The sequence below is a fragment of the Lissotriton helveticus genome, chromosome 11 (genome assembly GCF_964261635.1).
Source record: "Lissotriton helveticus chromosome 11, aLisHel1.1, whole genome shotgun sequence".
NCBI classification, from domain to species: Eukaryota; Metazoa; Chordata; class Amphibia; order Caudata; family Salamandridae; genus Lissotriton; species Lissotriton helveticus.
The window spans coordinates 940,445,781-940,471,356 of NC_136072.1; the positions used below are offsets into that span (position 1 = coordinate 940,445,781).

The following is a 25,576-nucleotide window of genomic DNA, read 5'->3' on the forward strand; positions in this document are numbered from 1 at the left end:
GTAAATATCTGTGTCTCACCAGCAAGGTCTAACTGTTACGTTATCTGTTTAGAGCTTATTGAGTGGATCAGTAGGGTCCCTTCGCAAGTATCTACATTTTGTACCGGGTCATACTCCTGTTGAGTTCTGCAAAGGTGCAAGGGCACACATTCTTCAGGAGCTATAGTTCATCTTTCAATAGATTGCGGTCTTTGGAATCAGACTACTCTTTGGCCCCAATTCCGATGACTGACAGACTTGAGTCCATCCAACATCGATTTGGAACTGGAACCGAATGAGGATGCGACCGATCCCTGTTCGCTCGCAATACTATTCTTTACCATGAGAGCATGCATTCTGAACAGAGGCAGATACTAGGACTTCAAGAATGTAGTTGGTGATCAGAGTGAACTAAACTCAATAATAAAAAATTGCGCCAGAATGTTAGTGCTTATACCAACGATAAAGGTAAACTAAACTCCACATCAAAAAACATGGTACCAGGTTTTGTAGGAAGCTGGCTCTCTACTAAGGGGCCAATTCCGATCTCGGTCGGAAGGGCTCCGAATCGGGTTTGGGATTAGTGGGTCGGATTCGGAGGTTGAATTTCCGTACCGTTCGTACACGGGTCCGGACGAAATCTCCGACCGAATCGTTTCCGGGTCCGAACCACTCTGTACGTCTCGACCGTAAGACAACCAAGGCGTGCAATGGAGGCGAATTCAGACCGAGCCAGTACGATGCGCAATTCGAACAGCCGGATCGAGTCGGAGCTTCCGACTCGCAATAGCTCCCGGAGCTGGTCTTTGGGGGTCCGCATCGGACCCCTGGTACCCGTAGCCTTACGGCTCGGACACAGGGGGAGACCCATGGGTCTCCCCAACACAGGCATGTACGGTGCGGATGGCACTGACGCGTACACACTGTAAAGGGCGCACTTGTCCAGAACGTACCTATTCAGTCAATGGGAGCCCATCTACGCGTTGTACGACCGACTCCCCTTGACTTCAATGGAAGTCCGACCGAAACGAGTCCGACCCAGATCGGAATCGGCCCCATAGTGTACTAAAATAAAGGAAATGGGGAAGAGAGTCCAGTGAGACCTAAATTTATATACAGAGGCAAAAGTAGATAATACTACTGCTCTATTTGTGGTAGTGTGGGTAAGCAGTTAGGTTTATCGGAAGGTTGCAATTTTTCAAAGGCTGGAGGTGCTCCAGGGTTTTTGGAGGCCCTACAGTTGCAGGATAAGACAGCACACCATGATTGTTGAGTCAGTAAGGCAACAGGCAGGGTTCGGAACCACTCTTCTATAGCAGTGCTTCAGTCTACATGCCAGCTGCTCTTCTGTGTCCTTATCTTCCTTGTGTCCATTGAGCCTAAGTTGCAAGGTCCTAGGATTCCACCTCAATACTAAATTTATGGGGGTTAAAGGGAGTAGCAGATAGTAGCCAATGGGATACCTACTTGTAGGGTGTCTGCAGCCTCTAAGTGACCACTTCCTGTGGAAAGGGGCACTACCCTGACCCTAATTGGCTAATTCCCTCTCAAACCAAGATGGAAGGAAATGAAAAGTGGGCTCCACATCACCTGCCCCACCATAGGTGTAGTTCGAGCTGAATGGGGACCCACCTCCTAATTTAGCTAATTTTCCCGCCTGTCCTCTTGCCAAATATGGAACAGGACAGGAGAGTTGGCACCATTCATTAGCTGGAGCTGCATGGGTTGCATTTCAAAGTGGTATAGCCTTTAAAGCATCCCGCAGTGGAAGGCCAGCCTAGCCTGGGGGAGGTGTGAAGCACCTCCTCCCAGAGCAAGCTTTGTTCCTGGCCTCTGAGAGTGCTGGCTCTCACCCCATGAGTTCAGAAACATGTTTGGTAGTAGCAGGCTGGCAAAGACTAGTCAGAGATCACACCAGTGCTTGGTAGGTTTTCAGGGGACCTTCTAAGGTGTCTCCTGGGTGCATTTATTAATAAATCCAACACTGGCATCAGTGAGGGTCTATTAGGATGAGTTGTTCGGTAGCCATCATGTAGCTAGGAAGCTCATGATGACATGTATTCAGCCCATGTACCCTTTATGGTTTCCCTGTGCACTTACAATACCCAAGAATGAACTAAGGGCCTAATTATAACTTTGGTGGTCTTGGACCTGGGACGCCATGCTGTTGCTCTGCTCCAAGACCGCCAAAGCCGTATTGACACCGCCCACCAGATTACGACTTTTCTAGTCTCTGGCGGGCGTTTTTCTGACAGTCCTGCGGCTGTGCCTTTGAAAAAGGCTCTGCAATGGGAAGGTCAAAGGCAGATCATGCACTGCAATTACTTGTGCAGTCCATGCCGTGCAGTAACTGGGGTGCATGCACTTAAGGGGGGCACACCATGTGTCCCCCTGCATGCAACCCAAGGCCCTGAGGCAACAGGGGGCCCTGTAGTGCTCCCTGTCTTTCCTCTCTGCCACAGTTTTCATGGCAGGTTCAACGCCATGAAAACCGGGGTGGAGTGGAAATTCATAATATGCTTGTCGGTGCCGCAGCGGCACTTCCAAGGATATTGCGGCCTTAAGACCTCCACAACACCACTAGGAATCTCTGATTCCTGCTGGTTGCAGCGGTCCCACGGCAACCTGACCGCCCAACTTGTAACAAGTAACCCTGGGCGAAGCACTACGCTACGCTTGCGTAGTTTGCGAAGTTTGCGCAACTTCGCACTACGCGAGCTTCACGTAGCACAGCGCGAACACGCGTAGCGTAGTGCAGCGGTCATTTTTTGCTTGTTCGCGGTCCTCAACATCATGTTCGCGACTGCGAGCAAGCAAAATGACATCCCGGCGAGACTCTCAATGCGGGGAGGTCAGGTTTCTCATTGCGAGTGGTCGTGCATGCTCGCGACGAGAAACTACCAGTTCGCGTTGAGAAAGCTGCCGCTCGAGCGGCAGAAAACTACAGCTCGCACTGTGCAAGATGCCGTTTTCAATGATTGCACAGTGCCGGATGCTTGTTCGCACTGTGCAATCATTGAAAATGCATCTTGCACAGTGCGAACATGCTACTACGCAGCTCGCGTAGTGCTACGTGAAGTTCGCGTAGTGCATAGTGCACTTCGCGTAGCTTCGCGTAGCGCTACTTCGCGAACTACGCCCACCCCTAGTAACAAGGTGGTCGGACCGCAGGTGCGGCTGTGCCCACACTGCATGCCACTGTGGCCACTGCGGTCCAAGATATTATAGGATCATATCTGTTCATTCAGATATGTCTACACAAGGGTTATATTGCACTTTGCAGTGGGGGTGACTTACTTATACCTCATGTAGTGTCTTTGGGCATGGCACATAGGGCTGTGTACCATGTAGACTCTTCAGTCCCTCTGTACCAAGACAAGCAGTCTGCAATGGCAGTTCGCATGGTGTTGGTGAGGGGTCACTAGGGTGGCACAGTTTGTGCTGCAGCCCTAATGGACCCTCTTCAGTTCCAATTCCCTAGGTACCAGGGGTACCATCTACTAGGGACTTACTGGGATTGCTGAAGTGGTGCTAATTGTGGCACAGTGTTTGGGAGCAAACACTGGCACTGACCACCTGGTTAGCAGGGACCCAGTCAAAGGTGCATCAAGAACCAGGCAAAAAGTGTGGGGGGGTACTGCAACAAGAACCCAGTTTCCTACAGGGTTGTTAGTACTTATACCAAGATGCTGGCACTACTATATTATGCTCTCATATTCAAGACAAACAGACTTTTTTCCACAGAACACATTTTTCTTCCCTGGAACTTCCCAGACTTCTCTGAATCTCTTTCCACCACCTTCCCTAAGTCTCCTTTCTTTCCCACCCTTAATATATTGCTTCAACCTAAACTCCACTAAAACACACCAAAGTACAAATCGGACCAACTTGCCTGCATGGAGCAGTGGTAAAGAGATCTACTGCAGTCACCCTTGTTTGTATTAATGGATAGGAGGTCTGGATAAAAGAATACATAACTGAGACCGTGTGGTATTTGCATGGCATCTGACAAGGAATCCATCAACCTGAAACGTCTATTTCTCAATTACAAATTTGGATTATTCTTGCATCCATCAGCCTGTTGAAATTCATATCTCACTAAGTAAAAACAAAAAGAAAACTGTGCTCCCATATATGTTCTAAAAAGTATGTTATTCAGGGAAGGATACACACAGAATCAGGAGACGTTATATTATAAGAAGAATGCGAGCTAAGTCTATAATGGAATGCAATTGATTAATGTCTGTGTTGCCAATTTCGATGCTATTGTAATAATAATAATAAAAACAGTTTTAAAAAAAAGTATGTTATTCATTCATCAGTTGCATCAGTCAAAGTATTTACAAACATTGCTGCGATCTTGGAAACAATGTATTACAACTGGGTAAAGTCATCAATCCTAATTTATTTTATTATAGAAAGGGAGCACTTCTGGCGAACAATTCAATGGCATTACTTGCTATGACTTTCATGGGAATAGCTTATCCGACTGGAATGTTTGAATTTCTGATCGTTGGCAGGTTCCTTATTGGTGTATGTGCAGGTATGTGATTTCTTAAAATAAAGTTAATAAAAGAACAGTTACATGTGCACAAGTTGTTTGCATTTGCCCAGTGCTTGCTTATAAATGCACATATCCATACAAAATGTATACATTGTTGTTTGACATAAATGCAATTCTTAAAAGGTCCCTTCCTAATGTATAGCCTATATAAGGTCCTTGGTCAGAAGATTGCAAAAATATTTTTCATAGAGCTATTTTTCCTTCAGGGTTCGACTGGTGCTATAATGCTAATAATCAAAGAACTTTTGTTTAAAAGTAGAACACTTATAGGAATAGTGATGAAGTAGGCTCTGATGCTTCTGACACAACCTAAAAAGGTTCTAAAGTAAATGGTGAAGATATTTACAAAGTATTAGTACTTCACTCTTTCACAGAGTTAACTTACTTAAGGCTTCTCCTCACTACCCTCCTCTTACTGAGCCACTATATTTCGTTCATCCACCCACCAACTTCTGGAAGAAGATATGCACAGTTTAATATCTAACTCCTGTGTACAAGTAAACCTTTTTTCACAGAACTGGATTCCAGAGAAGTAGTTCAGCCCCTTGTGCTCTTTAGGTTGGACTATGGTATTTCACAACTATAGCGAATTCCCAATATTCACATTTACCTTCTCAAACCAGCACTTTATACAGCTGTCCGCTTGGTCCCAACAAGGAAAAAGTTTGCTCACCACTCAACACTTGTTATCTCATTGACTTGCAGGGAGTATAATCAAACCAGAAGTCATCTCACAGGCTCTACACTTCGAGGCACTGAAATATTTGAACTAGAAACTGAGTATCTCAGCTGGCCAACAGCCACTGCAGTGCACCAATGCCCTTCTCCTTGAAATACTAGCCTTTAAGAAGACAAAAACACTTGTACAATCCTTCTTGAGAAGTGATTTCTGAGTGTGGCACCTCATTCCACCACCAATCTGGAGAACCTCATCATCTGTCTTTAACCGCACTTGTAAAACCACCCTTATGTAGAGCTCTCTGCCACTCATTAGATAATGTGCATGCTTTATAAAATTGTTAATACATGAATTAATCAGAAATCTGTGGAGGTCATTTACACTGCTGGAGCTATTGTACTATACCCCATGCCCAGTAAGCACTGTTAGCACCTTTAGGTTTGTGCATACTGAGCAATTATCAATATTCATAATCTATTTAATTTACAGACCCATTTGGATGTTTTGCATAAATTGAGTTAGAACATGTACCCTCGTTCAGGGGCAGAAATTGGTGTTGATCCCAGCAGTCCTTTTCTTTGATAGGTTGTATTTTGCACTCTTGCAAGGCTTTTTCACCTCAGTGCCAGCATTCTTAGCATTAACAAAGTTCCCTGACCATTTCCTACCCTGGAAATAGTTGGAGATTTGCACCTGCGAAAGAATGGAGGAAACTTTCCAGAGTGAGAAAGGGAACTAAACACGACCAAACTAGATGGGGTATGGGAAGGGGTTTCTCCAGGTTGGAAAAGAAAAGACTTGTACATGGCTTCCCTCAATGTTATTTTGAACTGGATGTACAATACCACATTGTAGGCATATCAGTGTTGGCCCTGACCCCTTCAAATTTAGAAACAGTGGCTCTGGACCATAAGGCACCAGGCTATGGAAACTTCACATAAATACATTCACAGTCTCCATATCAAATGAAAAGGACACATATGGTAGCCCGAGGCCAAGCTCCTGTTCAGATCAATAACATTTTGTCATCAGGAATTTCTTCCTAAATTAAACATAAGAATAATGTGGGATACTTGTAAAGCGCACTGTTACTCTACCCGAGTGTCCTGGCGCTGTAGACCGCTGGGGAACCCGTCCTGGTTTTCCCTGTGAGATGGTCCCTTTTCTGGGTATCTCCAGGGTGAAACCAGGCATCCCCAGCGTCTGTGGGGGGTCGTTGTAGAGATGAGGCAAGCTTAATGCCCAGAGTTACCGAGTGTGGTCCCTGGTTAGAGTAGGCACTGAGGCAAGAATTATCGAGTCCGTTGACCTTGGTCCAAGACCCTGCCGCGTCGGGAATTGAATCCTGGTCCCGGGCCGTTCTCTGCTTACAGGTCTGCCGCCTCTAACCAGTGAGCCACACCTCACCACAATGTGCGGAAAATGTATCTTCGTCTATGCTCCACATTCTGCTAATGTCTATCACAACCAAACAGAATAATGTAATGCCTCTTTCTGATAAGTTAGAGTGCAATGGTATAGAGAATCAATGTGAAAGTGGCTTCTGACTTCAATATACACATTCATAGCTTTCCCTTTCAAAGTTTGGCGGGAAAGTAGTCACTTTTTATGGTCAGTGAAATGTTCTTTTTAAATTGCTTTTACAGGAGCAATGTTGTTGGGTTGTGAAATAATAAATACCTTTGTTTCTTCAGCAACATACATATTTGCATAACATTCTAAATTTCTAACTTTTTAACGTATGTGTGGCCAACTTATTTCTATGTTTTTGTTTGTAGGCACCGGTATTGTCGTGCAATCTCTATACCTGGGTGAGATTGCTCCTAAACACCTCAGGGGTTCCATGGCATTAGGGAGCTCTATATTTCTGACAGGAGGACTTGTAACTGGACAAATTATTGGCTTGAGGTACTGTACTTTAGTATTTATGATCATTTTTTGGTTGAACATATCTTGAGGCATATCTTTAAAATCCACTCTTTTTCGGTTGCTATATGGGAAGTTTATGTAACCAAAAAAGCGATTAGAGACATACAGTGTGAAACATCAAACTGTTGTATTGATATGTGAGTATTTGCAATATTTCCAATGCATATTAATTCAGTTCAGTCCATCAATAATAATCCTTATTCAGACTAAAATGTGTCAATAAAATAATATAAATACAATACATTAAAATACAGTACATTTACATTACACCTTAGATCAGCCAGCAATAGTGATAGTCCTATTTTGAGAAATGAAACAAGTTCTTATTTTATTAGTATTAAAATGTACATCATCATTACGAGGTTCTAAATAAATTGGGAGAGCAATGTTTTGCATACAAATCAGTCAATCCAATATAAATGGGCAATAACAAATCAGCCTTATGGATATTATTCTTCATACATTAGGGTTTCGAGGTGAGTAATACTCTTCCTCATTCTAATTGCTATTGACACATATGACATACTCGTAAGCTTTCTACTTGACATAGATAGTTAAAAGAATCTAGATAAGAAATAAACTTCATTGCTAAGAACAATGGTTTTAAATAACGCATTCTAATGAATGTATAATATTTTCAGGCAAAAATAAAATGCAGAGTAGACTGCATCTTTTCCCATCACACAAACAATTATATTTTTCCTCATTCCAGGCCCTTATTTTAGGAAAAGTAACCATCTGATATATAATAACTAATTATAAATGTGCAAGATAAAACCTGTTTTGGACATTGATTACAGGGATCTGGTACTTTCGCATGCCTTGTTCAGTACCTCTCAAACAATAGTTACCAACACTATGCTCTCTTAAGGCTTCTCTTTTTTTATGAGGATCATTTTCAACTTCTTCTTGCTGCATTGCAAGATACTTGTACAGTTCTCTATAGACAATGTTTCTCCTAGCCCTAATAATAAAATCTAGCCAAGGTATTTTAGCATGTTGGCCAAGTATTAGGCAGTCTTCAATTAGATGCTTAGGAAAACTTTGTGCCTACCTTACTCCAGATGCTATGCCAGGGGAGAATTGAGTTGATCTGTATCATATTCCTCTACGGTAAACAGTCATAATATCGATTCCAAAATATAGAATGGGCATAATATCGAAGTAAAAATATAGAATGGACAAAATATCGAATGGACACAATATAGTGGTTAAAAATATCGAATTGAAGGTAAGTAATATCGATTTTCAAAATATAGAAGTCAAAATATCGAAGTATACAATATAGGCATTAAATATATCGAATTTTTAATAATATAATTTTTTTAAAAGTGTTTTGTATGTTAGTATATGTGTGAAAAGTGTATATTCATTTTTGTAATGTATGTTTAATTTAGTTTAAGTAATGAATTTTATGGTATTTAATTTTTGCGTAATTTAATTCTGTAGCGGGTTGTGGGTTTATGGGGGAATAGGGTGGGAAGTAATTTAATTATATTAAATTAAATATTAATTTTTAGCAATTATTATACATTTTTAATTAAATTTAGCTTTTTAGTTCTGTAGCGGGTTGTGGGTTTATAGGGGAATAGGGTGGGAAGTAATTTAATTGTAATTAAGTAAATATTTGTATTTATTTATTGGTATTGATTTTAAATTTATTGGTAATTAATTTTTAATTGGTAATTAATTTCTATTAATTGGCAATTAAGTTTTATTTATTGGTAATTATTTTGTATTAATTAAATATTTGATAATTATGATAGTTGCATTAATGTATTTTTTGTAGTTGGATGTGGGTGTATAGGGGAATAGGAAGGGAAGTAAGGTAATTGTAATTAATTACATAAAAAAATACTTTTTGTGTATTGATAATTAATTTACTGTTAATTATTAATTGGTATTAATTTTTATTATTAATTAGTTTTTGTTATTGAAAAATAATTAGTTGTTAAATAATTATGAATAGGTTATTAATTTTTAATAACTCATATGTATTTGTATTCCTAATTAATTATTACATAATATTAAATTGGTTATTAATTTCAAATAATATTTTATTGGTATTGATATTTAATTTATTTTTAATAATATATTAAATCATTACTTTCCCTACTGTTAAACTCACTGAGTGGGAATAGTAATTTTCACTCTCCCGCTATCCAACGCGTTCCCTACTGTTGCACTCTCTGGAGTGGGAATAGTATTTTTTACCCCTACGCTATCCAACGCTTTCCCTACTGTTGCACTCACTGGAGTGGGAATAGTATTTTTTACCCCTACGCTATCCAACGCTTTCCCTACTTTTGCACTCTCTGGAGTGGGAATAGTAATTTTTACCCCTACGCTATCCAACACTTTCCCTACTGTTGCACTCTCTGGAGTGGGAATACAATTTTTTACCCCTGCGCTATCCAACGCTTTCCCTACTGTAGCACTCACTGGAGTGGGAATAGTATTTTTTACCCCTAGGCTATCCAACGCTTTCCCTACTGTTGCACTCGCTGGAGTGGTAATATTAAATTTTACCCTCCTGCTATCCTACGGTAAAATATTGTACATTTTTTATAAATAACTTAAATTAATTATATCTTAATTTTAAGGCTATTTGAGTATTTTTAAGTATGTTTTAGTTAATTATATTTATTATTTCATTAATTTTAAATTACTTTTAAGACATTTAAAAAAAAATCGATATTTTGACTGACTATATTTTTTACAGACTATATTTTGGATTCGATATTTTTGTACTTACCTGTTTTTAGATAGGAATTCGATATTTTAGCATTCTATATTTTGGCAAACTATATTTTGGTAAGTCTATATTTTGTCATTCTATATTATGTCAGTGATCCGATCCCAATTCACACATATGAGTGCCATAACTCAAAAAACATCACGTGCATCTATTATACAAACGCAACTCCGACAGAAGCACCACAGCATTTAACAGAAAGCGAACACGTATCACTGACATAATATAGAATGACAAAATATAGACTTACCAAAATATAGTTGCCAAAATATAGAATGCAAAAATATCGAATTCGGATCACTGACATAATATAGAATGACAAAATATAGACTTACCAAAATATAGTTGCCAAAATATAGAATGCAAAAATATAGTTGCCAAAATATAGAATGCAAAAATATCGAATTCCTATCTACAAACAGGTAAGTACAAAAATATCGAATCCAAAATATAGTCTGTAAAAAATATAGTCAGTCAAAATATCAATTTTTTTAAAAGTCTTAAAAGTAATTTAAAATTAATGAAATAATAAATATAATTAACTAAAACATACTTAAAAATACTCAAATAACCTTAAAATTAAGATATAATTAATTTAAGTTATTAATAAAAAATTTACAATATTTTACCGTAGGATAGCAGGAGGGTAACATTTTATATTACCACTCCAGTGAGTGCAACAGTAGGGAAAGCGTTGGATAGCCTAGGGGAAAAAAATACTATTCCCACTCCAGTGAGTGCAACAGTAGGGAAAGCGTTGGATAGCGCAGGGGTAAAAAATACTATTCCCACTCCAGAGAGTGCAACAGTAGGGAAAGTGTTGGATAGTGTAGGGGTAAAAATTACTATTCCCACTCCAGAGAGTGCAACAGTAGGGAAGCGTTGGATAGCGTAGGGGTAAAAATTACTATTCCCACTCCAGAGAGTGCAACAGTAGGGAAAGCGTTGGATATCGTAGGGGTAAAAATTACTATTCCCACTCCAGAGAGTGCAACAGTAGGGAAAGCGTTGGATATTGGAAGGGTAAAAATTACTATTCCCACTCCAGTGAGTGCAACAGTAGGGAAAGCGTTGGATAGCGCAGGGGTAAAAAATACTATTCCCACTCCAGAGAGTGCAACAGTAGGAAAAGCGTTGGATAGCGTAGGGGTAAAAATTAATATTCCCACTCCAGAGAGTGCAACAGTAGGGAAAGCATTGGATAGCGTAAGGGTAAAAATTACTATTCCCACTCCAGAGAGTGCAACAGTAGGGAAAGCGTTGGATAGCGTAGGGGTAAAAAATACTATTCCCACTCCAGAGAGTGCAACAGTAGGGAACGCGTTGGATAGCGGGAGGGTGAAAATTACTATTCCCACTCCAGTGAGTTTAACAGTAGGGAAAGTAATGATTTAATATATTATTAAAAATAAATTAAATATCAATACCAATAAAACATTAATTGAAATTAATAACCAATGTAATATTATGTAATAATTAATTAGGAATACAAATACTAATTAGTTATTAAAAATTAATAACCTATTCGTAATTATTTAACAACTAATTATTTTTCAATAACAAAAACTAATTAATAATAAAAATTAATACCAATTAATAATTAACAGTAAATTAATTATCAATACACAAAAAGTATTTTTATTATGTAATTAATTACAATTACATTACTTCCCACCCTATTCCCCTATAAACCCACATCCCACTACAGAAAATACATTAATGCAATTATCATAATTATCAAATATGTAATTAATACAAAATAATTACCAATTAATAAAACGTAATTGCCAATTAATAGAAATTAATTACCAATAAATTTAAAATCAATACCAATAAATAAATAAAAATATTTACTTAATTACATGTAAATTACTTCCCACCCTATTCCCCTATAAACCCACAACCCGCTACAGAATTAATTTACGCAAAAATTAAATACCATAAAATTCATTACTTAATATAAATTAAACATACATTACAAAAATGAATATACACTTTTCACACATATACTAACATACAAAACACTTTAAAAAAATTTATATTATTAAAAATTCGATATATTTAATGCCTATATTGTATACTTCGATATTTTGACTTCTATATTTTGAAAATCGATATTACTTACCTTCAATTCGATATTTTTAACCACTATATTGTGTCCATTCGATATTTTGTCCATTCTATATTTTTACTTCGATATTATGTCCATTCTATATTTTGGAATCGATATTATGACTGTTTACCGTGTGAATTGTGGTGCTCATGCTAGAAGATTGATGTTGGATTGCATTCTGCAGAGAGGTGAACTTTGTTATCCATGTTATGAAGTGTGATTTTCCCTACTGGATTATTTTTGTATGAGGAGATTGTGAGCCTTGTGGTGCACTTTTCTTTGCACTTTTGCTGTCCTGGGTCCTGCATGGATGTTAGGTTTATAAGCCTGGCTGTGCTGTGTTTCAGTCGTGCACTGTATCTGGATGTGGAATTTGTTAGCTTTGCTGTGCGCAGTGTGATCTTTTAAGTTCCTGTAATTATCTCGCATCACATGCTATGTAATGTTTGGTGTATCATTCTGCATTTTATGGAGTACATGAATTGCCATGCATCAGTAACTATTCTACTATCCCAAAAGTAGTCTCAATCATCACAAATTAAACTAACTTCCTCATTGATGCATTGTATACTAAAAACAATAGTTTTCGATTTTTTTTAATACTTCGAGATGCTTTTTGATTTTTCTTATTAGGGGGTCTTAAAAAAAGGAGCCACACCTATTGGCTTTGTCAAAGCCATTTAAAATTGAATCACCACCAAAAATCAGCAGGTACATTGAAAATCAAACCAGAAGCTTCAGCAGTTAGCTAAATGGACCAGCCACAGGCTAGCTTTTGGACCAGCAAGACACTGCAGTGTGTCTCTACCCAGGGTTCCACCCAGACACATAGATATTGCCACAGGCAACTTCTTCTAAGCTACTTCTTCCCCATCTTTACTCTGCTCACCAATTGCACTGTATGTAGCATCTTATTTAACATCCCACACATGCACAGCTCCTGACGTGTCCCTCTTCTAACTACCTGTACGACAGAATTTTGATTCATGCACTGAAGTCACAGCTTACATGTGGTTCTCTCAAGAAGCTGTTTGGAACCGTTGATCCATGTGGGAGTTCCTTCTTTGACCCTGCACTTCGTGCACGACCTGAAAAGAATTGGTGTCTTTTTTCGGGTCTTCTGATGGAGACTATTACATATGACCCGCGAATGAAAGAATAAGAATAGAAGCAACCTGGACTTGTAACAACGATACCTTGCATAGGATTCAAGTCAGAATACAAGAAGTGAATTTGGCACCTGAGAACTCGCAATATTATCTTCGCGTCATCTTTGGACAATTATAGAAACTCACCCAACCCTAATATAGGGATTGGTTAGACTGTGAAATTATCTCTGCCGTGGTTCAAGTGTTCGTTACCACTGTCTAAAAATTTACCGATGCATTGTAGTGTCCCCTGGTTTCCTGTGTTTGTTACGGAAAAAGGTCCTGAGGAAGGTGGCTGTGTGCCGCCGAAACGCGCGTAGACCAGAGTGCGGGGTCTCATACTTCAATTTTGAGACTTGTTAATTAGCAGGGGTTCCCTGCTGATGAGTACTCAGATTCCCTTTTTCACACGTAGTGCATGTGTATGCCATGTTAGTATGAATGGTGTGTATGTTGTGGTTAGTTGTGTATTCTCAGGGGCATATGGATTGTTATTTAATAACTCTTTTTTCTATCATTAGCTTGTGATATGTAATGTAAATAATTTTCATTATTTCCTTTTTGTATGTGTCATGCAATTATTGTAGATGTGTTCATTTTGTAATTATGTGCTTCCTATAACGTTTCATCCTAATGAAAATATAAATTTGAAAGCAATGCTATGAATAATTTAAAAAAAATAAAAATGATATATATTTGTGAAGAAAATTCAAAATAAGTTGTTGTGTATTTGTCACCTTCAATATGAAGAATATGATGTATACTCGTTATGAATAACTGTGGCCAATGAGGGAACTTTTCTTTGAGTGTACTTTATCTTTTCCCCTCTGTTCCCTGGCCGTATCCACTTCTTGAGGGGGTCCCATCATTACTGCTTTTGGTTCTCTCAAGAAGAACCACACACTCAGTACTTTGACTGTTGGTATACAAGTGTCTCATGCATACGGCTGTGTCAGTGTGTTACTCTGGTGCAAGGAATGTTTTTCCTTCTGCGGATGTGGTTCATTTACCTGTGGGCTTGCAGCAAGGACCATTCTTTCACATGATCTTCTGCTAAACCTCTACAATTGCTATTTTGCTAATATTGCATTCACTGTAAATGGTCTTTGGAAGAACTTGCTGGAATTAATTTGTTTTTCCAAGTAATACATTTCTGTACTTAGGCTGGTTTATTGTTCCTTGTTGTCGTACCTCAAATTACTAGCTCTGCAAGATTTCCCTTGTGTCATTGTTGCATGAAGAAGGTCACTTGCCAGTTTGCCTTGTAATCTAGTACGCCTAGAGAAGTTAGTCAACTTGCACTTCTGTTTTGAGAATCATTAGGTATTCTTCTTTTAGCTCCTGGAATGTTTCTGTTTTGGACTTCGACTGAAGAATGCCCTGGTTACTTATCGGTAATCTTCATTACTCTGAGTCATGGTCTTCATTGCCACAATATTTACGCAATGAGCTTTAGCCTCCGTACAGAAACTCCCAAGTTAAAAAAAAACGTTAGCGCATTACCCTCCCATCCCTCCCTCTACATGCCATAAAAAAGAAACCCACCGAAGCACATCTTGTTTCCAAAAGCCACCAATCAAATAATTAAGCAATTTGCAACCGGGCAGGGAGGGATGGAAAACTATACTATGGCGAGGAAGACTAGGACTCGGAGTAATGAATATTACCGGTAAGTACCCGGGGCATTACCTCCTCATCCATCTTCCTCACCACAGTATTTACACAATGAGCTGAAACCAAAGCTAGAATTGGCTTCATTAAAAAATGCAATGAAAAACATATACCCATGGATGAAATTGCAGCACACAGTTTAATCCAAAAGAGTACAATATGCTTCAACACATATATATTACACCATACTTGAATGTAGTACAGAAGTAGCAAATGACACAAACGCTCCCCCACCTACGTCCAACCGATAGTGTTCCATAAAGGTATGAGGAGACCCCCATGGGGCAGCATTGCAGATATATCCCATGCCCACCCTCTTAAATGCGGCAGAAGAAGCAGACACAGATCTAGTAGATCTCCCCTGAATACGGTTTTCCACCACCTGGAACTGTGATTCATAAGCCAACAGAATAATTTGCTTAATCCACCGACTAAGTGTAGAGTTTGAGGGTTTCAACCCATTCCTCAACAGCCCAAAATTCACAAAGAGACTCTCCACCTTCCTAAGCATCTCAGTCCCGGTCAGGTAAACCAACTAAGTCTGTTTCACAGCTAACAGATGTAACAGTGCTTATTCTCAGACTGACAAAGAGGGAAAAAACACAGGGAGCACCACCTCCGCTGACCTGTGAAAATACAAGGCAACCTTAGGAACAAAGGTGGAGTGAGCCCTCAAGACCACCTTATCAGCCAAGATCAGCAAAAAAGGTTCAGACATCAAGAAGGACCCAAACTCACCAATCCGCCGGGCAGATAGGATGGCCATAAAAAACACCATCTTATGGGTCAGGAATTTTAAATCAGCCAACTCAATAGGTTCAAATGGAACCCCTTGTAAGGCGCCGCCATCTTATTCCTTGACCTCTTCAATGAGAAGGCATTCGACAACCTGGACACCAGAGGCTCTATATAGGACAATGAAATGCTCCAAGAGCCGCCCATTGAGACTGAAAAGCAGAAATGGCCAAACCCAACTCAAAGCCATCAGCCCAAAATACAGCACTTTAATGGGTTCTACATCATTAGCAACAAAATCCACCCTTACATGGCAAGTATCAAAATGTGACCAATTCTTGGCATGAGCGAAGAAAATGTATAAGTGTGGCAAGATTGTTGTATCAAATCAGCTACCACTGTAAAACACCCTCTAGCTATCAGACTCATCCTCTGCATAACCAGACCTTAAGGTGCATTGTGGGCAACATTGTGACTGGAAGCTGGGGACCAGTCAGCAGATATGGATGACAAGGAATCTCCCAATACAGCAGAACTGCCAATTACAACAAGAGAGGAAACCACAGACGCCTCCACCACCCTTGATCCTCCAGAATCACAAAGGCCTTGTCCATCCTGATGTTCCACAACACTTGGGGAATCAATGGAACTGGGGGAAACATATACAATAGCCCGCCCCAGCCATGCGAACAACATCACATCCACTCTCTGAGCTGCCTGGAAAGGAATAATCATGCAGAAGCATGGCAGCTTGACATTCTCCATCAAGACAATCAAGTTTATCCTTATAAACCCAAACTTCCTCTGCAACTGGAGGAACACATCCATTGTCAAGAAAAATGAGCACACTAAAGAAAACACATGGCTTAGCCTGTCCGCCACCCAATTCTCCTTCCTTGGTAAGTAAATCACACACAGAGAGACCAGAGAACTTGTTTGGCCAAACTGCAAATATACTGACTCGGGCGGCTGAGGGATAGCACCCTGCAACCCCCCTGGTGATTCACATTTCCCATGAGCATCCTGTTGTCCATCTGGGCCAGCGCATGATGATTTGCCAAATTAGGGGCAAACACCAGGAGAACCAACTGAATTGCACTCAATTGCCAGTAATTGGAAGAACAAGCAGCCTGGACCCTCGACTACTTCCTTTGAGTTGAAAAAAACTCCAGAGCCAGACCTCAACCCTGCATGCTGGCATATGTGGTCACACTTTTGAAGAGTACTACATGAAAAGGGTGCCCCTGTGACAGATTTGTATAATTCAACCACCAGCTTAGAATCTCCCACACTTGAGGGGTCACTGGAATACCCTGATCATAATCCTGACAGACCTCGCCAGGAAGACCTTCCCCACCAATGACCTGAAATGTACCCCAAGGAAAGTCAGGTCATGGGAAGAGGTTAGACACAGCTTCCTGTGGTTCACCAAGAATCCATGAACCTGTAAGGCAGTGCAGACCTTGTTGATCTGCTGTTTTGTCTTAGAGAAAGAGGAAACAGAAATCAGCAGGTCATCTAGATACAGAAAAATCTTAATCCCCTTCCCATGCAAGATACCAATAAGAGGAGCCAGCATTTTTGTAAAAACCCTATGCAAAGAACATGATCAAAATGGCAATACCTTGAACTGATATTGTTGACCCAGAATACAAAAACGGAGAAATTTATGCAATGTCTGATGCACTGGCACATGCAGTTATGTATCCTGTAATAACGATGCCAGAAAGTCCCTCTGGTTGATATAAGGAAGAAAGTTCTGAAGAGACAGCATTTTGAACTTCACATGGGGTATGAACTGGTTCAACCATATCAGATCTACCACAGGCCTGAGATAGCCAGAATGTTTTTCCACCAGAAAGAGAATAGTATATACTCTGCTTCCTCTTTGTGAATGAGGCACAGCAATAATAGCCCTATTTTCCAGGAGCTTCTGAATTCCATCTAGTAAGGTTTGTCTTTTCACCCCAGTCATTGGAAAAGGAGTAACCCAAAATCGAACTGGTGGGGAATCCACAAAATCAAATTGGAACCCCTCTTTCACCACTTAAAGCACCCACTGGTCTGTTACCATCCCGTCACCCGAAGAAAAAAACATCCGACTTCCCACTTGTGTGATCTCCTCGGTCATATAGTCAGGGTTTCGGCATGGGCTGAAAGGAGGCAGCCACATGCTGGAACCAGGATTTGTCAGTGGAATGGGTACCCAGGCCCTGCCCTCTACCACGAAAGGGCTGGTTGGGATTTCCCTGCCTGCCTGCACCAAAAGCCCTTCTATTGGCAATTTTCTTTTGACACACAACCTTCTCAGAGGCGAACAGCTACATTCCTCAGCTGACTTCCTAACCATATCCTCCATAGGAAGCCCATACACCTTAACAGCAGAGAAAGAAATCTTCATCATTAATGATTTCTGTGCAGCATCAGATTTCAACGACCTCAACCATAACTGGCATCTGGCTGCTATGGAAGAACCTGCAGTGGACACAGCCGCATCCAGTGAGTCAAAAGAAATGTCAGATAACAGCCTATCCTTCTGTTCCATCATTGCTAGGTAAGAGTGATGTCCACACCTTGATCGATCAACTCCTCAAGGGATTGGAAGTCTTTCAGTAGCGACAGAATGACATAAGAAGAAAAAGCTACCCTAATAGAAAATTAGATGTGGCAAAGGTAAGTTTTACTACTACGTCCACCCTCTGATCAACAGGATCCGCAGGAGCGGCGCTGTTAGAAATTAGGATCTCTAGTTGGCAATGGTTTGCACCTTTGTCCAAGTAGGGACCCTATTTCCTAGTCAGGGTAAAGGGCGTACACTTCTAAAATATCCCCTGCTCACACCCTTGGTAGCTTGGAACGAGCAGACAGGCTTATCTCAGAGGCACTGTGTAAAGCATTTGGGCAAACATACAGGAATACAGTGAAAACACTACAAATGGACACCACACCAGTATAGAAAAATAGATCATCTTTATCTAAACAAAACAAGACCAAAACAACAAAAATCCACACTACAATAATCAAAATATCTTCAAAAAGAAGTTATTTTCAAAAAGAAAGTTTGTAGCAACCAATACCTCCCCCTGGAGTTATCAAAACGTTGTGACCGATGGACATCCACAAAGTACGGCACCGAACCAAATGAGTCGCATGGACCCCCCCCAAAGGACAGTACCTTGGAAACAATGAAAGCACAGGCAGTGCATGGCGTCTGGGAGGTGATGCTTCATTGGCACCAGGCGTCGTCGGTTCCTTACGACCACAGTGGGGATAAAGCATCGGTTTCTTAAGACCCCAGGGGAGGTGAGACCTCGGTTCCTTACTGTTATCGAGGAGGTGAGGTGTCCGTTCCTTACAGGTGCATGGTGTCAGGCCCACAGTCGCACGGAACCCCAAAGAACAGTACCTTGGAAATGATGAAAGCACAGACAGTGCACGGCGTCAGGAGGTGATGCTTCGTTGGCACCGGGCAGCATTGGTTCCTTACGACCACAGTGGAGGTGATGCGTTGGTTCTTATGACCACAGGGGTGGTGAGTCCTTGGTTCCTTACTGTGATGCAGGGGATGTGAGGCCTCTGTTCTTTACTGTTGTTGGGGAGGTGAGGCGTTGGCTCCTTACTTGTGCCGGGGAGGTGACATCACAGTGGCGGCAAGGCGTAGGTTCCTTACGGGAGTATGGTGTTGATGGGTTCGGGAGTCACCCACGTCTAGTATCGGCTCTGCGTTGATGAAGCACCAGCGCCGGTGAAGTTAGGGCTGCAGTGACAGTTGGGATGGTGCGTCGTGAGCTGAGTCCTCAGCTCTGGTGCAGGCGGCGGCCTCGGTGACTGCTTCAGAGTCAATGCGGCACAGCCTCAGTAGGCATTAGTGGTACAAAAGGGGGTGGTGATGGACGGAGCATCTGAAACAATCAAACACTCACACCCAGTCAAAAGATCTGGGTTTAATCCATCACCGTTCTTTAGCCCACTGTGCCACCCCAGTTCAGACATGGCTATATGCAAATCAGTCTGACCCTGTGTCTAATGGGAACAGTCCAGCCTGAACTGCCAAGCCATGTCTTCCCTGGACTGGAAACAAGCTTCCGAGGACCGGTTTCTGGCTATCAGCCATCATCAGCCTGGATAGCTTGACTCCAGTGGTGTGGAGAGCATGGGACTCACGTCTCAGCATACCCATCCCACTCGGGGTGACAAATGCAAAAACAACAATTGATGGACAGAATGCAGAACAATGTCATACATTCAGCCCAGTACGGGGTCTCTGTAGTTCACTATCAGGACATGTTACACACATCAGGACATGTCCTACATTTCACATACACTGCAAACATACATTAGGGCCTGGCAGATGGGTGCATTTGCCAAGTCGACATGGCAGTACCAAACTGCGCACTGACACTGCAATGGCAGACCTGAGAACCTTTTGCAAGGCTGCTTGTGTGGGTGGCACAATCAGTGCTGCAGGCCCACTAGCAGCATTTGACTTACATGCCCTGGGCACGCACAGCACAATGTACAAGTGACTCAGTAGTAAGTCAAACAAGCCAATCATGCAAACACCAATCCATAATACCAATTTATACAGACAGCATATGCAGTTTAGCACAGATCAGCAGCGGTAAAGTGCCCAGAGTCCTAAAACCAAAAAGGGTCAAAAACAGGTGGCCAAAAAGCAAGAAGTCTGGGGATAACCCCATTGAAAAAGCCAGGTCTAACAGGCGCCTTAAGAAATAATTGCCCCTTGGGATGCTAATCTCACCATCAAAGAATGAACCTTGATGGAAGCTGGGAATTTGTCCACAAAGTCCTGTAATGGATACTGTTAGAAATGGGGGTCTCTAGTTGTCAGAGGTAGGTACCTTTGACAAAAAGGGACCCTTGTGTCTAGTCAGGGTAAGGGGGAAACATACTGTAGATAACCCCTGCACACCCCCTTAGTAGCTTGGCATGAGCAGAGAAGCTTATTCCCAAGGCAATGTTTAAAGTGTTTGCACCAACACCCACAGTAACACAGTGCAACAGCACAAATGGACACCACACAGGTTATTATGAAAATAGATATCTCTTTATCTAATTTATGCAGGCCCAAAACAACATAACTCCAACATACATAAGTGATTTTTCCTTAGAAATGTTTTCTGAGAAGTCTCTTTGTAAGTAAACAAAATATTTACGATGAATTGGATGTTGGCGAATTCCCTAAAACTGAACCCAGATAAAACGGAGGTACTGGCGGTCACGACAGCAGCAAATCCCTGGAAAGAGTTGTTCTGGCCTAGAGAACTGGGACAGTCCCCAGAGCCAGCGTCTGTAGTAAAAAGTCTCGGCATTAAAATCGACGCTTTGCTGTCAATGTCCCAACAGGTCTCGGCAGTGGTAGGAACTTGTGTGGGACTACTGCGACAACTTCGGACACTGTCCTCGCTGCTGTCTTTTTCAACTAGCTTTGATCCTGGCCCGCCTAGACTATGGGAATTCCTTATATGTCGGGCTACCAAAAAAAACTCTGACCAGGCTTCAAAGCGTTATGAACGACGCTGCCAGACTGATTTTTAAAAAACCCAGGAGGTTCCTTGTCACCCCGTTGTTACAGGACTTACACTGGCTACTGATATCGCAGAGATCTCAGTTCAAGAGTCTCTGCATCATGCACAAAGCCATTTATGGCTTAGCCCCGAGCTATATCAAGGACCGACTGACCCTATACTTTCCCAGCAGGAGGTTGCGGTTCTCAGAAACATGTCTCCTAGTTTGCCCACGTTTCAAGCGGTCATCGTTGGGGGGGAAGAGCCTTTTCGACCACAATGCCGCCAGTCTGGATCCGACTTCCGGAAAGTCTGTGCAAGGAGACCAACTTGCTCACCTTCAGGAAGAGATTAAAAACCGTTCTCTTCCGGGAAGCCTGGAGGTCTAAGTAAAGTACTTTCCTGACTCCCTCTCGCCTCATGGTCGCCTCTCTGACAGCGCTTAGAAACTTTTGGTGATAATGCGCTATATAAATGCCCATAACATAACAAATGCCCATAACATAACATAGGTTTGACGAATTCGGACTTCAGTAGGTTGATTGCTTAGGTAAAAGATAGATGGTTGTCAGCACCGGTTCATGGTGGTTAATGCGGGTCCCATGCCACGTGTGGCTGACTCATTTCCAAAATATGCACCAACTTCTCTTGATCACAACTACCACTGTCTCGATACAGACCCCGTTACTGCCGCTTCTCTTGGGCAAGTACGGGCCGCTACGAGCACTCAGGCCGACTCTCACTGCCAAGGTCAGAGAGCCGACGCACACAGACTTGTAACCCGCCCCAGGCAGTGACTCACTTCCGGTCCCTGGACTTTGGTCTGAGTGTTTATCTGAAGAAAGGTGGTCTCTCTCGTTCCTCCTGGCAGGCAGCAGCTGATCGTCGGGACGTGGTTGGGTTGCTCGGCGACGCCTCACACTCCCAGGAATTCAGTGCGGCTCCTCTCTGTGACAAGTCCCTCGTTGCCGGGCAACACCCCGTGCTGGCGTAAAACCCAGCGCGGCTTCCCTCTGATGTCGGCAGACTTGGGCCGGTGGCAGTGAAGCGCACAGTGCTCCTGGGCCGGCGGCGGTGTAATGTAGGCACTCAGCGCTTCCCTCCATTCATGGGCCATCGGCGGTGACGCACACAGAGCTTTCAGGAAGAGGTGTGGCGCCGCGGCCAGGGCGACTGACGCTGGAATCTGGGGACCACGGTTCGATCCCCGGCTACGGCGGCAGGTCAGCCCAGCACCATGTGACTCTGGGCAATAGCTCGCTTAATCATCCCGACGGCCCCCCAGCGCCTAGAGACCCTTACGGGTGATTGTGCGCTTTACAAATGTGGACTTTACTTTACGGGCTGGCGGCCGTGAATTGCAGGCATACATCTCTTTCGTCCGGTCACGGGCAGGCGGCAGTGACACACACAGCATTTTTAGGTTCATGAGCCAGCGGCGGTGAAATCCCCAGTTTGGAAACTGTGATTCTGGACAAAAGACGTACAGGCACTGCGTGTCTCACGAAGGGCAACAGCAGCTTCCTGGGACACACAGCTATTTTTAGAGGCATTACAAAAAGTGAAGCACTGTTCAGAAAGTGCAAGCCTCAAGATCCTTGGAAACTTTTGTAATCCTGTGTTTCAATAACAGAAGGCCAGCTCCCCTCAGGCCCTTGGAGACTCTTTACTTCTGGACACAGCACACAGCAAAGTCCTTAGCAAGCAGGGGGGACACAGCACACAGCAACGTCCCTTGTCCTCTCCTTAGTTAAATCAGCAAACTGCAGGCCAGCCCCAGAGAACACAGCAAGGGCCGTACTTCTCCTCAGTCTCATCAGTCTTCTTCAGCTGTTCTTCATTGGCAGAGGTTCCTCTTGATCATGAAGCAGCCTCATTTTACAGGGGTTTCTGCTCTTGCTTTTATACCCCAAAACTCTTTGTTATCTATGTGTTAGGGGGCCCTGGACCCAGTTTAAACCAGTTCTGGGTGCACTCTGCCAGTGCACAACTCCTTCCTTTGTGAAGATGGACAAGGGTCTTCAGACGCACTGCAGGAGGTGGAGTCAGCATTGTGGAAGGCAGGCACAGCCCTATTCAGGCCCACGGTGCTACTCCTCCCCCCCACTCCAAATGCAGTTAGGTCTATTCAGCCTAGTGCTGACTCACCCAGACTCCTGGAGCCACCCCAGCCCCTGTCACTCCCAAACCAGACAGTAAATCTACAAACAGGCAGAGGCACACAGAGAGGTTGTACAAAAAAATAGCCGCTTTCTAAAAGTGCTATTATCAAAGATAGAATTTAAAAAACATCTTTACTAAAAGATGTGTTATTAAATTCTGAGTTCAGGGATACCAGACTTCAATGTCCTATCTCACTCCTATGGGAAGATATGCAAGTAAACATGTTACACAGCATTCACCATTCTGTCCTTTGGGCAAGATGGCTTCTCAATACTGAACAACAAAATTGGCAGTATTTCACTTTCAGGACATGGTACATACATCAGTACATGTCCTGCCTTTCACATACACTGCACCCTGCCCAGGGGGGTACCTTGGGCCTGCTATAGGGGTGTCCTATGTGCACAGAAAGTGAGAGGTATGGCCTGGCAAGTGGGTACACTTGTCAGGTCAATATGGCAGTTAGCAACTGTGTGCAGGCACTGCGGTGGCAGGCCTGAGACATATCTTTGGTGCTACTTATACTCAGTGCTGCAAGTCCACTAGTAGTATTTGACTTTATCAGCCCCGGCACACTTAGTGCACTTTACTAGGGAGCTACTGGTAAGACAAATATGCCAATCATGGATAACCAATCACCAACAATGTTATACAGGGAGCACTTGCACTTTGATACTGATCAGTAGTGGCAAAGTGCCCAAAGCATATAAACCAGCAAAAACGAAATCCAGCATAGCATCAAAAATATAGGAGGTAGAGGTAAAAGTCAGGGAAAACCATGCCAAGGATGCCAGGTTTAACAGATATCTCTTGGCAAGAATCTAGGAAAGGCATGTTTGTCAACATCCTTCCATTCATTCTCCATTACGTTCTTATGAGATAAATGGAGTAGCAGGAATTCAGGCTCTTGAAACTTGTATTGTGAGAAGAAATCCTCACTCTCCTCCAGCAATACCAATTCAGGAAAATCATCCAAGCTTTGCTGAATGTACTGAAGGACTACTTTGAACACATATCCCCCCTTAAGTTCAGCATCCTCATTAGTATCGAGGTCTGCAGAGCCCACAGTCTTCAAATTAAGCTTCTTAATTGGAGGGATAGGCTCCCTCTCATGAAAAGCAGCAGCCACAGCTGCTTGGATCATCTGCTGTATAACAGCCAAAGATGAAGCTGAGTCAGGATCCCCAGGCTCCTCCACACTGTGGGCCTTTTCTGTAGCTTTGCCTCCCGTCTCCATATTTGAATCAGAATAAACCTACTGCAATCAGGAACATCCTGCTTATATAGTTGCTAGAGAATTCAATATGATGCTTCCAAAAGCATCACCATCTCCTAACAACCACCCCAACATGCCTTGTTCTTGCTGCAGCGACGTCAAGGACGAGAAAGCAGCGTGCAAGTTGACATGCAAACCGTACAAATGCTATGATACACAGTCCGTATATACTGCCAATCACGCAGCAAGCGCTGTCATAGAAATTGCTGACAAGATGCCTGCTCAGAGCACACATCCCCAGGTAGTCCCGCGGCACTGTCCTAACGAAAGGGAGTCAACCATCCCATCTACTGGTCATCAACATCAGCTCCCCCCTCACAGGTAACGGGGAATGCCTGGGTAACATAATTGTTTAACTACCACACACATTTAGTGGGTTTGCAAGCAACAAAAAACCCATCTCAGTGCAAAGTACTGAGTCCGCTAACACAACACCCCAACTTTGCAGGGTATAGTGAGTCTGCTAAGACTTGACCTCTGCACCCAAACTTACCTGCAAACTTGATATAAGAATCACTTGCAAGGTCTTTGCAGTAAATAAAATACAGGATTGGCTTTGGGTGGACTTTTTGAAGGACTTTTGGAAGGTTTGGGACGCTGGTGTGCTGACTTTTATTTTATTGGGAGTTCTTATAGAGAGGCTAAAGCTCTTTGCGAGGAAGATGGACAAGGAGGTAATGCTCACAGTAAAGTAGATACTTCTCTATATTAGGCGCTATCCTATTAACACAATGTGAGACAGGTGTTCAGCAACTGCCTTACTGGGACCAGACCAAGATAACATTATTTCAATTCTGACAGTGAATACAGAACGCCCAGTTGCATAACCTTCTACAATACCTACAACATAAGAAGAAGGCAACAATGCAGTGAATCTTATGGTCGTTCAGGGGTGTGTGTTCTGTGTGTTGTTGGGAAAGACTGATTTGTGGTGTATCGTAAAATGTTCATTGTTATATAAGGAGGAAGCTGTTTAGTGTCTTCATCTGCGTGTCTGGCAATGTTGCCACCCCGCTTCTTAGAGTGAATGGATACA

General features: G+C 42.4%; 1 protein-coding gene across 2 annotated transcripts in view; it reads left to right on the forward strand.

The window, feature by feature from the left end:
* The window catches only part of LOC144792327 (solute carrier family 2, facilitated glucose transporter member 11-like), a 591,893-nt gene that overhangs the window by 477,878 nt on the left and 88,439 nt on the right, over positions 1 to 25,576 (forward strand). For both annotated transcript variants that reach the window (XM_078667282.1, XM_078667283.1), the window contains 2 exons: positions 4,398 to 4,522; positions 7,001 to 7,130. In XM_078667282.1, coding sequence (XP_078523408.1) covers positions 4,398 to 4,522; positions 7,001 to 7,130 — 255 coding nt within the window. The remainder of the gene's footprint in view (positions 1 to 4,397; positions 4,523 to 7,000; positions 7,131 to 25,576) is intronic.